At 43.6% G+C, this 14759-nt stretch overlaps 2 protein-coding genes across 3 annotated transcripts; both read right to left on the minus strand.

Annotated features, from left to right (window-relative positions):
- Positions 1-261: 261 nt before the first annotated feature.
- Positions 262-4803, minus strand: LOC149987479 (ubiquitin receptor RAD23b-like). Its single transcript, XM_090244302.1, has 11 exons — positions 4536-4803; positions 3437-3598; positions 3130-3186; positions 2818-2954; positions 2219-2396; positions 1803-1955; positions 1515-1583; positions 1337-1384; positions 1048-1163; positions 780-858; positions 262-622 (listed from the first exon to the last, which is right to left on the minus strand). The coding sequence occupies exons 1-11, from the start codon at positions 4599-4601 to the stop codon at positions 503-505; spliced, it is 1185 nt and encodes a 394-aa protein (XP_090100428.1). The 5' UTR covers positions 4602-4803; the 3' UTR covers positions 262-502.
- A 2583-nt stretch (positions 4804-7386) lies between these two features.
- On the minus strand, positions 7387-9552 carry LOC112295649 (uroporphyrinogen decarboxylase 1, chloroplastic). Of its 2 annotated transcripts, none has more exons than XM_024547495.3 (5): positions 9313-9552; positions 8750-9132; positions 8319-8603; positions 7902-8137; positions 7387-7689 (listed from the first exon to the last, which is right to left on the minus strand). In XM_024547495.3, the coding sequence occupies exons 1-5, from the start codon at positions 9488-9490 to the stop codon at positions 7536-7538; spliced, it is 1236 nt and encodes a 411-aa protein (XP_024403263.1). In that variant the 5' UTR covers positions 9491-9552; the 3' UTR covers positions 7387-7535. The 2 variants fall into 2 exon arrangements, with proteins under 2 accessions (XP_024403263.1, XP_024403264.1); XM_024547496.3 differs by having other exon boundaries at positions 9290-9552.
- Positions 9553-14759: the final 5207 nt, after the last annotated feature.

Consider the following 14759-nt stretch of genomic DNA (forward strand, 5'->3'; position numbering starts at 1 on the left):
CACAAAACCTAGCCCGATCCATGCATACACGTCCACGCACGTTTCTCCACAACCCACCTCCATCACGCGACATCCCAACACACTCTACCCTCCGCCCCACATCATCGGCCTCGCCATACAAACACACCGCTGCGGCTTCTCAGCTGCTCATTCCACACACGTGCATTCCACATTCACCACCACACACGCACTGGGTCCACGCGAACCCACCACACAATACTCGCTCCCAGGACGTCTGCTGTTGCTCACATGCACGACGGGTTGTGATTGCATCCATCTAGATAATTTCCACAAACGACGCTGTTACACATGAACACTGGCAGCTGGTTTCCCACCCTCCCAAAACCACGGCCATCTCAACATCATCCCCTAGGGCCTGGTATTATTTCAAGCGCCCACACCCCACCGCCTCTACTTTTACAATCCACACGACCAAATGACGAGAAGTAATCCTGTAAACACAGATCGAAATGTACAGTCCCGATTCCATCACATCCTATGGTTACAAATCGTCATACTCATTTGCATTCTCTAAAAGGTAGTTCGCCGCTAATTGCTCGTTCTTATCGCACGCCAGAAACGCCTCGATCACCAGTGCCCGGCTGAACCCCATCCCTTCCAACTGCCCCCCCCCCCCCACACACACACACACACGGTCAGTCACCCACGCTTGCCTCCTCTGCCCCTCCTTGTCCACCGCCTTCCCCACACCCTCCCACCACTAACCTCGCCACAACCCCACAACTCCCATCCCCCCCCCCCCACGTCACCACACTCACCCGTTCGATGGCTTCTCTCTCCTCTGGGGTCACGTTAACGGACTGCGGGTATCCTCCTGCCAGCTGCCCCAAAGCATCCCTGCAATTCCCACCCACGCACCTCCCTCCGTCACCCACACATTCCATGGCTTCCTACCGCTACCGCCCCCACCCACCAACGCCGCTACAACACCCTCCCTCACTCACACCCACGCCCAACCTCACGCATCAACACCTCCCGCACCTCGCCCATCCCAATCAATCCGACTCTCAACCACACTGCACATACCCTCCTTCCGCGCCTTCCGCGCCGGCCTCGTTGATCAGCCGCAAAAACTCCGCCTGATTCTCGTTGATCAGCCGCAGAAGCGCCGGATTCTGCTTCCCCAACTCTTGCAGCATCGGCTATCGTCATGCATCACCACACCACGTCAGAACAATCTACCCTCTCGCCTCCGCTCACCAACGCCGACCTCACCTCCACCCACGCATCCCGCTCCCAACCCCACCCTACCCTACCCTACCCCTCTCCACCGCATGCCAAAGTCAACGCATCTGCGCCTCGGTTGTCATCTTACCTGCAAAATCTGCGGGTTCGCTTGCACCATCGTTCTCAATGCTTGAAACTGCCGTCATTCCAAAAACAAAGCCACCTCAGCAACACGTTCCTCTCACCCCTTCTCTCGCACAACCCTCACATACCACACCAAATCAAAGCCTCCTCCGCCCCCAAGCTCATGCTTCACGACAAACTACCTGTGGGTTGTTCCGCAAAAAGTCCAAAGCCCCTAATCCAGCGCCTCCTCCGACCACGCCCGGCATCCCCTGCACAACACCACCGCCCATTCCCCTTCATTTCCACCCACACTCCCGCGTCCTCTTCTGCATCGTCTCAGCTGCCAACGACCACCCCTGCACCTCTTCCCCCTATGCCTACTTTTCTCCCCCATCGTTACTGCACTGCAACCCACAACCCAACCTCCACTACCCACCTATCCGCCGCACCCCCTGTGCAACAGACGTCTGCCCATCTCACTGCCATACCTGAGGGAACAGATCCAGAGGCGCCGCATTCGGTCCTTGCGAAGCAGCTGGAGCTGCGGCAGCACCGGCTGTCGGCACCGCCGCCACGCCTGCTCCCGCCGCAGCAGGACCACGGGCTACGGGAGCTGCCACTTCCGCAGCTTCAGGTATTCCCTGCGCACCACCCACACCACCCATCCCGCCACCCATCAGAACCCCGCTCGCCGCCTCTACGCCGCACTTCTTGCATGACCACTCACCATCACACTCCCACGCTCAACTCACAATCCCCACCACCCCCCGAACCACCATTCCACCAACACGAACTGCTCCAACCCCTCCCGCGCATCCTCACAACCCACTCCCCAACTGCTGACCATCGGCGACCTTGTCTCGTGTTCCAAGTCACCACGCTCTCACAACCACCGCATACTTACTGAGTAAAGGTACTCCACAGCTCTCTCCGGGTTGTTGAACGCAGCCCGCAGTGCACGTAGCACGGTGTCACGATCCCACGTGCCTCCGCCCATGTCTATAATTTGCTGCACCGTCGACTCCAGAGCCGACCCAGCAACAAGATTCGATGCGGCCTGACCGTATCCATCTCCCGTGCCCCTGCGCACCCGTGATCCACACTAAATCATCACACCCTGCCTCCGATACATAACAAGCCTCTGCACATCCTCGTCAACTACCCATCCTACTGTATCCAACATACTCCGTCAGCCCCACTCCTGACAACTATGCAACCACACCCCCACAACCCGCCCACGCCAGCTCCTCGTCAGCCCGTCCCCGCCTCATCAACCACACCTCCCATCGCCCTCATGTGCACCCCTCACCGACACCGCCATCCCTTCACTGTTGCCCACTCCAACGACTGCCCTCCGACATCACGCTACCCACGACACACCTACAACCCGTCACGTTGCTTCCGAACCAAAACCTACTGCTACTACCCCATTCCAGCACCCCCCCCCCTCTGTGCCACCCTCTTCGCCCCTCCCCCCACCATCTTTCCAGGTCGAATACTCACGCTGGAGCTCCTGCGGCTGGTGCTGCCGAGACCGTTGCTGGAGCTGGAGCAGGAACCGGAGCTGGAGCTGGAGCTGGTGCAGCAGGTGGCGCTGGCGCGACCATCGGTGCAGGGCTTGTCGCCGGCCCTGCAGGAGCCTGAACACCACAACTTCAGCTAACTCACCCACACCTATCCACATCCACATTCCTCTTCACGTACCAAACACCCGCTTCCGACTGCTGCTGCCTACACCCTTCCCCACACCTACAACGCCCTGCATTCCACTATCAATACCACCTCTCACCACGCCCCGCCCCGACTGGTCAGTACCTGCGCGGACCCCGACGACGACGCGGGCGCACCACCCGATGCCGGTGCTGCTTTCGTCTGCCCCCATACACACACACACACGCACTGTCGCTTCAGTGAACCGAACACACATGCACCGCACCATCCCTAACCCATCACACCCTCCACCCAACCAACGCAACCCACCCCAACCCCGCCAGTGTGACCACACACGCAGCTGTGCTCCCAAGCACCTGGCAACGCCCCCACCCCACTCCGCATTGTCAACGCCACGGCCAAACTTGCACATCCACCCCACACATAGCCCGCGCCGGCACCCAACCCCTACCTTCGTCAACATCACCACCAGGAAACCATTCTCTGCCACCTTGTTATCCGCCATGGTCGTCTCATCCTTCAGCACCTTCCCCTGGTGAATCAGCAGCTGCTGCGCGCATGGAAAAGCGTCCTTCCCTTGGGACCCCTCTATCTTCCTTTTCACGGAACTAACCTGCGCACAACACACGCTGTCAACCACTTTGCATGCCATCGCAATCGCGACCGCCCCCACACACATGCCCACTTCCCCACCTCCGCAACCAACCTGCGTGGTTGCACGGCCCAGACACACTACCACAACTCCATCGGACCTCCACCGACGCTAGGTCCTGCTGCTCAACCTTTGACGACAGCCCACAAGTCGGGCCCACCTGCCGGAGTGTACATCACTGCCCAATATAACCATTCAAATACCACGCGCAGATTCCTCATCGCCACAACCAACCCCTCCACGTCTTCCATGCTTGCGCGCACTTCACATCGCGCGCGACCCACAACTATCTGACGTCACCCATCGCACACGCTCCCACAATCCGGCACCGACATCAACACAACACGTTCCTGCCCCCCTGCTCTCCAGAAATTGGACCCACGCACCGCCGTCGGACCACGCAAATGCCCACAACCATGCACGATCCAACACCAGCATCCACTCCGATACACCCCCTGCGATCTACCAAAGAATTCGCCAACCAGAGAGGATGCCGCTAACCATCGCCCGACCCCAAATTGCCTCACCTCAATGCTACCGCCACACCGCGACGATCAATTCACCAATCAAATGCCTCATCACGTGCCACCCCAGCACCTCGCACACTCAGCTCCACATACCAACACCACGTGCCACCCCAGCGGCACCATCGGACGCGCCACAACACCCAAAATACCATACAAACACATAAAATGCGCCAGAACACCCAACTCAAGCTCCGCTCGATCCCACGCACCCAACCAACCCGACCATCGACCACCGACCACCGCACCCACTGACTCCCACATCCACGACGCAACAAAAACAAGCCACCCCCCCCGACTAGCTCCCACGATTCCACACCCCACCCTAAAAACCGCACGCAGCAGCGCACCGGGCACCGCGAAGGAGTATTTACCAGCTCATCCTCCGCGACTTGCAGATCAAAGTGGTTCCCCTTGAGGGTCTTCACGGAGATCTTCATCGTGCACCGATCCAAGAGCTCCGAAGCTCAAACGTCCACGCACCCCACAACCGGCGAACGCTGCTAAAGAACTTCTAGCTGCTGCTGCTCCTCGTCGTCCTCCTCCTCTTCCTTTGACACCACCACCACCAACGACAACAACAAGAACAGCACGACGTGCAATTCCCAGCGACGGTGTTGATCCTGCCCTCTTCCTCCAAGCCCTAGCTCTGTCTCTCTCAGACAGTTCCTCGAGCAGCACACAAGGCGAGCTCGTTCCTTCCTTCGGGCCGCTGCCCGTTTCCGACCCGGTCAGAGGCTCGTCAGGCCAGCCCTTGGCGGTGGCTGGATTGTGGCTGCCCAAGTTCTTGCTGCCCGGCTCTCGTTGCGCCTGCCTTCCATTGGTCGTCTCAGCCAGACTGGATCCCTTGTTCTTTGCACTTTCCTTAGCATTGGGCTATATTTGCTGGTTGTGTCTTCGGAGGCTGTTTCGATCTTTTTTACATACTCTCTCTTACTTTGCAGTCATGTTTTGATTATTAAAGGTCGTGAATTTAATAGTATACAAAGGGTCTATTCATTTTCCTTGGTGAACTTTTTAATCCGGTTGGTTCTTGTACTTGTCTGTTGGTTTTGCTTTTGTAATTTGTTACTTTCAGGCCTTATTATTTATTTATTGTGTGATATTTTTAGATATTTGTTGAAAGAATAATATTTTTATGTATATATATTTATATATATTTATATATATAGAGAGAGAGAGAGAGACCCTGTATATGCAATGAAGGTTTTTAGATAAATCAAATATAACTTGGATAAGAACATTAAATTTATGTATATATATATATTTATAGTTGATTTTTAGTTGATTCAAATTGACTTTATTATTATAAGAAATTATCAAGGTAGGAAAATATAGCTTTAATTTGATATTAGTATTATAAAAATATTATAGTAATTTTTGGAATTTATTTAAAATTTATTTTTAAAAAATTAAAAAAAATTAGAAATAAATTTAAGATTTTGATAAACTTATGTTTTACCACCTTGGTAGCTATTATGAAAAAGTGCAACAAAATTTGAAGACTATACACAAGTTTAATTTAATTGGTGTTTATAAATACCATGAAAAAGTCAAAATTACAAAAAAGAATAGTATTATTAATAAAAAAATATCAAAACCAAAAGCTAGTGTAGTCTTTTTAAAAAATGAGATGCATAAGTCCCATATGAATTGTAGCACCTTGGATATAGGTAGGAAAATAAGACTAAGGCCTTGAGGTGCCCCTACAACAACTGTAGACACTACATGTTAGCCTTGATGAGGCTTTAACTCTTAATCTATAAGTAAGTTATTCTTAAGAAAAATATTTTCACTTAATTTTTTGATTATTTACTTGTCACATTAAATATAATAAATAAAATTTATATATTTTTTATGTAATTAAAAAGATAATAAGATTATCTATCTAAAAATATAATTTTTTATTTTATTTTTTAATTGATAAAAATCTAATTATTAGATTGTGACTTAATTTTGAAATAAATGATTACTTAATTAAATTGCTTTCACTTATTTTGTATTTTTTTCTTTTTGTCTTCTTTTTATTTTCTTGTTTCACTTTATACCAATAATTACAAATAAATTTTAATTTATACTATCTTCTAATTTAGATTGAAAGATGAATTTTATCCTCATATAAATGGTACATTTGTTGGGAGGTGGTACTAATTGTCTATGTGAATGTGGAATTAATATGTTATAATTGATCTTTTGGTTGGTCTTTTTTAGTAAGCATTTCAAGATAATTCTTCATCATTAACAAGTCTTTTACTTCTCTTTTCCATTAGCATAAATAAATCATATTGAATTTTATAGTCAAAACATAATTTTAAAAATTCTATTATTAAGTAAAGAGTTGAATTGATTTGAGATTTTCATCAATCAATTTTTATGTGTTAGACATTTTACTATGAATTTAGACTTGGATAAGTCTCATGTGCTCTAGTTTTACTTCCAACATTATTTGGTTCATGTCCTTTATAATGGTGTGACATCATTGCACAAATTATCTGATCTGATTGCATCCAATGCTTAAGTTACTCGAGCTACAAAAACATATTTACCTAGTATAATTAGACAAATCATGTGATTTTATAGAGTGTTGTATTTTGAATAGAAGTTTTTATGAAAATATTTTATAAAAATGTGTTATAAAAAGTAATAGATAAATAAGTTGCTGCTTAGTGGCAACTATCTCCTTATAACAGAATTGATGAAGAACATTAAACTGTAGAGCAGAAGACAAAGTGGATTGAATCTCAAAAACCAAGATCCACAATTTGGTGGATTCTACAATATGCTCAAGGTGTGACATTCACAATTATTAAAAACTTCATAAATAGAAGATTTGATCTTCTTCGAATAGTTCGTTGAATTGATGCTAGAGCTAGTAGCTAAAAGAAGCAACAGCATTTTGTTTTCACAATAAGGTCTTTGATTTAACGAACAATTGAAATTGAATGAAAATTGAATTTGGATGAAAACTGTGATTGGATGGAATTAGGTTTAAGAGTAGATGAAGAATATTTTGGATGAGAGTTAAAATTGGATGAACTTAAATTGTGGGTGAAATTCCATCTGCAGATGAAAATTTTTACTTGAATGATTTTTTATTAATAAATAAAGAATAATTAAAAGTATATAAAATTTCCTAAATTTTCTTAATTCGGCAAAACAAATCTTTTAAAATGTTTGTTTAAAGATTTGAGAACTTTGAATTAATTAACATTATATGTACAGGTGTTTGTGAAGGTTAATTTTTTAGTGATTAATGGAGGTAATTCCTCAAAGAAGATGAAAATTCAACAACTAGTAGAGTTTAGGCCTGAGTTTGCACTAACCTAGTCGCATCGCTCCAATCACCACTGCACTCAGCCTTAACCTCACTAACACTACGACAAGCTTGAAGTCGCAAGTACAGCAGATTCATAGGAGAGACTACGGGCAGTGTCAAAAAAATGAGCCACGCCTTCCTCAGGAGTGCCCACAAGGACACCGTGACCTAGGTTAAGAATATGACCATTAGTTCCCGCCTTGCTCACCACACTGCGGACAAAAAATTGCACTGATTAGAAACCATGGGTATCAATATGTAAATGGATGCAACACTTTTGAACACAGAGGAGGATCTCCAAATGACAGGCGTGATACCTTCTATAAGTTTGAATTGGTGACACTTATTACTTGAAAAAATTGAGATACCAAAAGCAATCACACGTGCAAGTATAAAAGAAAATACGAAAATAAACATAAGGAACCTTTCAATCGCTTCAGTAATTGCAGGTAATGGGGCAAAGAGAACAGCTGGGTCCACATTGCCTTGCACTGCTATCGAGTCCCCGAGTCGTCTTCGCCCGTCTGCCATATCTATAGTCCAATCAAGTCCTATAACGTCAACATCAACTGTAGCCATCCTCTCGAGCAAGCCGCCGTTCCCGTTTATGTACATCACCAATGGTACCCCCGGGCAAGCGTCTCTCACCTTGGCCACAAGCTGGAAAAGAAGACTAGAAGGTCAGAGCGGTGGCCGAGAACAATGCTCAAAATTTTAGCAACGACATGCACTTTATCCGAGCCTTGAATTGGTAAAATATGCGTTATCTGTTCTTTGAACTCTAAGAAGATAAACGAAAAAAGGAATAAAATATGAATACAAGATGCCAATGAATTTACACCTGCTGAATATAGGGCTTCGACCACTGATCCCACTGGTGAGGAGGAAGCTGCCCACCCCAAGAGTCAAAGATCTGTATACATTGTGCACCAGCTTTGACTTGGAATATAACGTACTCAGCAATCTCGTTTGCCAAATGGGATAAAATAGACTTGAGCAATTCTGGCTGTTGATGTGTCATGCTCTTGATCTTTGTGTAAGTGCGGGTGGTCTTCCCTTCCACAATGTACGTGGCCAAGGTCCATGGTGAGCCTACAAACCCTAACACTGCTGCTCCATCGCCCACCTATGAAGGGAGGAATGAGAGCAAGATGAGAAAGGAGTAAATTCTCTTTTCTTTGAAAAATAAACCCTTCACCTATTCTGGCGAAAATAGAAAGAAATTAAATATGGCCCTCAATGTAGAAAAATCAGTAGACAACGGGACTATACCTCTTCCCGCAAGATGCTGAGGGACTCCCCTACAAAGTTGACCTTGTCGAGATCAATGGGGTGAAGAGCTTCCAACCCCTCCTCAGACACAATGGGTGTCTCAAGAAGTGGCCCCTTCGCTTCGTCAATCTCAAATGGGATACCAATTGCCGGAAGAGGTGTCAGAATATCCGAAAATATTATAACTCCATCAGGTCGGAACGCCTTCCAGGGCTGCAAGGAAATCTCCACTATCAAATCCACATTCTCAGACCTCTCTCGAAACGAGGGATGCTTCTCCGCAAGCTTTCGATACACAGCCATGTACCGGCCCGCCTGCCTCATCATCCATGCTGGGGCACGCTCTACTTTCTCCCGCCTAGCCGCCCTCACCAGCAAAGGCTCTGCAAATTAATCTAAACCATCATTCGCCACGAAAAAACCCACCTCAATCCGACACAGACTATCACAGCGACCACCCACAAATTGGTATCACTCACATTCCGACAGTACAATGGCGAGCAAATTGAAACAAAAAAAGAGCATATGTTACGAATGTACCAAATTAAGGCACAGACACCCACCCACATGTCTCTCCACCGACTCAGCCACACAATGCAATGCTTCGCGCCGGGTTGGCACAAGGTGCACTGACGCCCGCGGGGCTTTCAATCTCTCCCCGGCAATCTCACTGCCGCTGCTGCCAGGCAAGGCAAGGCTGGAGCTCCCGAGCACACCAAACTGGCGCAGAGAGTGGGCCATAGTGGCCTGCGGCGGTAGTGCGAGGATTCAAGCGCAGAAGGTCGACAAATTGCAGCTGCACAGAGACATGAGGCACGAGAATTGCGAAGGATGGGGAGGAATTGTGGCGGGGCGGGGGAGCGGAGGGGATTGCGAGGTGCGCAGATTGGCTCTTCCCCGGGGCCTTCCTATCCATTCCCACTGCCGTATCCTCGTCAATGTTTTCAAGTTCTTCGTCGTTAGTCTTCGTCATTTGTTTTTCGTCCAACTTCGTCGGTCACCGTCAATCGTCGTCGTTAGTTGTCGTGTTCGTCGCAAATCGTATTCCATTGCCACCTTTACACCCCTACTACTTTTACTTTTCTAATTTAAGCTCTGAATATTTCGATGTGATAATTTTAACATATAAAGAATATGTATATATATATATATATATATATACAAAAAAAGAAAGAAACACATTTACCAGATAATGGAGATTGGAAGAGAAGTTGAAGTCTACATTAAATAACATGTTTTTGCAATAATCTAAATAGAATCATTAATTAGTTATCTATTATGGGATATCATAAGAATTTAATTTTCAATAAATACATGTGTAATTTATTTATTAGGATCGTCTCTTCTCTCTTTATCTATATTTACAACCAATTAAAGATATATATTGTGGAACATTTGATTTTAATGTCAATGTTAGAAATTTTTTATATGGTTATATTTTTATCATTGATGAAATAAATTTATATTAAATAAATTAATTTCAAAAATATATTTATTTAAAAATAATGAATAATTTTCTTTAGAACTTAGGTATAGATTTTTAATTATTTAAAATCATTCATATTTCATACAAGCTTATAATTACTTTCAATAAAATGAAATATATATTTTTTAAATATAAAATTAATAAATGATAATAAGAACTTATATATATTAATAATTAGTGTAAATTTTATTTTAATAAATATACAAATTTCACCAAAAAACTCATCGGTCAAAAATCATCTTATACTCAAAACAATTGCTTGTTAGTAAAACATCTCTTTGTATATAATATTAATCATGGATGTTATATTTTAGCAATAAATGAAGATATTTCTAATGCTTGTAGTCCACAAAAGAATAATATATTATTAATCATAGGTAAAAATAAGTTTAGAAAGGTATAAACCAATTGTTGCTATTGTTTGTCTTTAAACATAATTGATTGTGATGACAAAGATTAATTGAAGCAAGAATTTTTGTTGTATGAGCATAAATGGATATTTTTTCTTTAGAGAAGATGTAATTATTTAACAAATATTAGCTCTCTTGCTTATAATTACACTACCAAAAATCTATGAAACTAGCAAATTGTATTCAACATGAACAATTACTATTGGCTTAGTATTACAAAGGCCAACTAATACATCCACATTGTACAATTAGATACACATACACCTTTACTTAATATCAACTTATAAATAGGCATAACAATTGAATTAAGGGTGTTGATGAACTCTAATACATAAGCCATTGCTTAGTGTCAGGGACAAGAACTCGATGAAAGCTAAAGAGTAAGTGAGACTTTTCTCAAAAAGAAATAGGACAAAATAGAAATATGTATATTAAGAAAGAAACTGGAATGGCTATTGCCAAAATACAAGAAAACTAGAGACCCTTGAAACTAGACTAGAAGCAAGAAAGGAGTTGACAAGAGTGAAGAGGGCTTCACTCTTGCCTCTATATATACTATCTAACTAGAAGCCACGTGGCGATGTTCTATAAGACCTCCAATATATGTTGACTTTCTAGGCCACATGCCTTTGCTTGCAAGGCAAGTTTTCTATGGACGGACCACGTAGTTAGCTTGTTCTTTAAGCTTCCAACATGCGTGGCACATGGCTAACTTGTTGACCAAGTTTCTAACCTAAAAGTCAACTATAGACTCCTATAAAGTCAAAGCAGCATCTATGAAGCTTCTAAGAAGCTTCTCTAGAAGATATTACACAATTAACCTACTTTTACATACTTTTATCTATTCATATAGGTAATTATATGTATGTCCGTGACATTACTCCCCCTTCTAGGGACGAGTTCCATGAGGAGCGGTGATTATATATTGAGAAAATCTAATATGCGGCAAATTGTATTTGCTACATACTCTGATCTTTGTTCTCTTCGAAGATAGTTGATGGGTCCTCTTAGCCATCGATAGTGTCCTATTCCAGGGCGAGAAGACCACCCTGTTATTTGATCACTGTTGAGGCCTTCATAACTTCCTTCAAATAATACATTTGAAACACCATCAGGAGTCGTTCCTATCTCCAATAATATCACCAAACATCGAGAATCTCTTCCAAGGTCGTGATACCAAATGCGTTGTATCTCACCATCTATTCGAGGAAGAACATGTCGTTCTTGAGGGTCTTCATTTCGGTTGCGTCGTCTTGAAGGTTGTGACAATCGCAATGTCTCATCCGGTAAGTCAGCAAACGAAGGTTCTTGAGTTGAATCCGCTGGTTGTTGGCTCTCCATCTAATTAGCGTCACAAAATGCAAAGAAGTTACAAACAAGGATAGGAAATTGAATGTTATCTTGCCTCAATCTTGTCTCTTTTATAAGAGAGGTTTTCATCTTGGTTTTGATGGATGTCGTTGATGAAAAACTTTGACTTTAGCTGATGCATTTGCTAGATTCCTGAATGGCTCCCATGTGCGCTCACTAATATCATATCCGCACCAATGAACAAGATATTCCAGCTTATTTCGGCGCCGCCTTGAGTCTAATATCTCTTCCACCTCAAATTCTTCATTATTATCTACTTCTATAGGAGGCGGTGGCATTTGTCTTCTTCCTTGTATATCCACTGTCTTATATGGTTCAAGAAGAGACACGTGGAATACAGGATGGATCTTCATTGACTCCGGTAGATGTAACCGATATGCAACTGGGTTGATCTGTTCAGAAACAGAAAAGGGGCCAAGCCTACGATAGTCCAATTTGTCACAAGGTCGAGTGGTCTTGATATTGCGACGAAGTAGCCATACCTTATCACCCACGTTGAGTTGTGGTTGCTCTTTACGATATACATCTGCATTTATCTTTTGTCGTTCTTGAGCTTTCTTCAACTGCACCTTCATTATTGCATGTAACTCTGACAACCGATTTGCCATATCTTCTGCTGCAGGATTATCAACTTTTGAAAAATCAAAAGTATCAAGTCGTGGATGATAGCCATAATTGGCAAAGAAAGGTGTTTGTTGCGTGGAAGAATGTACCGTATTATTATAAGCAAACTCTGCCAATGGCAGAAGGGTTGTCCAATCATCTTGTTGGTAGTTGATGGTACACCTTAAATACTGTTCCAAGACTTGGTTTACGCGCTCTGTTTGTCCATCAGTTTGAGGATGGAAAGCTGAAGATAGCTTTATGTCCACTTTTAAAATCTTGAAAAGAGTCCTCCAGAATCTCGACACAAATTGAGTTCCCCTATCCGATATGATATCTTTAGGTAATCCATGATAGCAATAGATATTATCAATGAAAAGCTTAGCTGTTTCTTCACCTGTGATAGATTTTGTACATGGCATAAAATGTGCCATCTTGGTGAAACGATCTACTATCACAAATATAGAATCATAAGATCTTGAGTTTGGAAGATCTGTGATGAAATCCATAGAAACAGAAGACCATGGTTGTTCTGGTATATGTAATGGCTGAAGAAGTCCGTAAGGTCGATGTCGAGGAATTTTTGATCTTGAACAAATATCACATGATTGTACAAAGTCTTTGACTGACTTCCACATTTGTGGCCACCAAAAATCTCTTGATATGAGTTCCAAAGTCTTATTATATCCAAAGTGCCCTGCTGCTGGAAAGTCATGACGTGCTTGAAGAACACGCAAACGTGCTTTTCCTTCTGGAACATATAGGCGTCCTTCAAAATATAATAGATTATTCTTGAACTCGAACTTAGAAGAATCATGAGACTTGGAAGAATTATTCTTGATATCATGAACAAGAGGGTCTGAGGACATACTGGACTGGATTTGCTTGAGAAAAGTTGAATCAACAGTCAGTCTTGATTTCACTGCTCGGAGATGAAATTGCTCCGGTTTCAAGAGGACCGTTCTTTGTTGCTCAAAAGCTGCATCTCCTTCTTTTGGTGCAAAATAAGAACGTCTAGACAGGGCATCGGACAAACCTTGTTGTTTTCCTGGCCGATAAGTGATAATGAAGTCGAATCTTGACAAAGACATACTCCAACGAGCTTGACGACGATTCAACACGCGTGCTGACATGAAATACTCGAGGTTCTTGTGATCTGTATACACAGTGACTGGACTAGAAGCACCTTCTAGATAATGACGCCATTCTTGAAAGGAATCCACGATTGCAAGAAGTTCTTTATCGTGGATCTCATAATTGATCTCGGCTGCTGAGAATTTTCTTGAATGAAAAGCTATCGGATGAAGTTTGTCATCTGTTCCCATTTGTGATAAAACTGCACCCAAGGCAAAATCCGATGCGTCTGTTTCCATAAAAAATGCCTTGGAAAAATCAACACGATATAAGACTGGTGCAGAGACAAACGATGTCTTCAAGGCTTCAAATGCTGCTTCCGCTTCTTGATTCCATTGGAATTTATCTTTACTAGTCAAGCGTGTAAGTGGAGCTGCAACTCGTGAGAAGTCTTTGATGAAGATCCGATAGTAATTGGCAAATCCCAAGAAACATTGGACATCTCTCACAGTCTTTGGAATCTTCCAATCCATGATTGTTTGGACTTTCTTAGAATCCATCATAAGACCATGATTTGAAATGATGTATCCTAAAAAGTCAACTTGAGTAGTGTGAAATACACACTTTTCTATCTTGGCGTACAATCCTGCATCTCTGAGTTTTTGTAATACTTGACGAACATGTATTTCATGTTCTTCAACATTCTTAGAATAAATCAGGATATCGTCTAGGTAGCAGATGACAAAATTGTCTAAGAATTCACGAAATACATCATTCATGAGATGTTGAAAAGCAGCTGGTGCATTCGTGAGTCCAAAAGGCATGACATTATATTCAAAATGCCCGTACCTGGTTCGAAACGCAGTCTTCCATTCATCTCCTTCTTTGATCCGTACTAGATTATATGCTCCTCTTAGATCTATTTTTGTATAGATCTTAGCTTGATTTAACTGGTCAAGGAGTCCTGATATCAAAGGTAATGGATACCTGTTCTTGATTGTGATCTTGTTGAGTCCTCGATAGTCAACACACATTCGTAAAGATCCATCTTTTTTCTTTACGAATA

The sequence above is a fragment of the Physcomitrium patens genome, chromosome 18 (assembly GCF_059467195.1).
Source record: "Physcomitrium patens ecotype Gransden chromosome 18, ASM5946719v1, whole genome shotgun sequence".
Lineage (NCBI taxonomy): Eukaryota > Viridiplantae > Streptophyta > Bryopsida > Funariales > Funariaceae > Physcomitrium > Physcomitrium patens.

Coding starts and splice junctions, on each gene's coding strand:
- LOC112295649 (XM_024547495.3), bottom strand. CDS start 9,490: ATGGCCCACTCTCTGCGCCAGTTTGGTGTGCTCGGGAGCTCCAGCCTT. Junction 9,133..9,312: donor GTCGGTGGAGAGACATGTGG/GTGGGTGTCTGT, acceptor ATTAATTTGCAG/AGCCTTTGCTGGTGAGGGCG. Junction 8,604..8,749: donor TCAGCATCTTGCGGGAAGAG/GTATAGTCCCGT, acceptor CTCCCTTCATAG/GTGGGCGATGGAGCAGCAGT.
- LOC149987479 (XM_090244302.1), bottom strand. CDS start 4,601: ATGAAGATCTCCGTGAAGACCCTCAAGGGGAACCACTTTGATCTGCAA. Junction 1,956..2,218: donor CTGTGGAGTACCTTTACTCA/GTAAGTATGCGG, acceptor GGTGGTGCGCAG/GGAATACCTGAAGCTGCGGA. Junction 1,584..1,802: donor CTCTGGATCTGTTCCCTCAG/GTATGGCAGTGA, acceptor GGTGTTGTGCAG/GGGATGCCGGGCGTGGTCGG.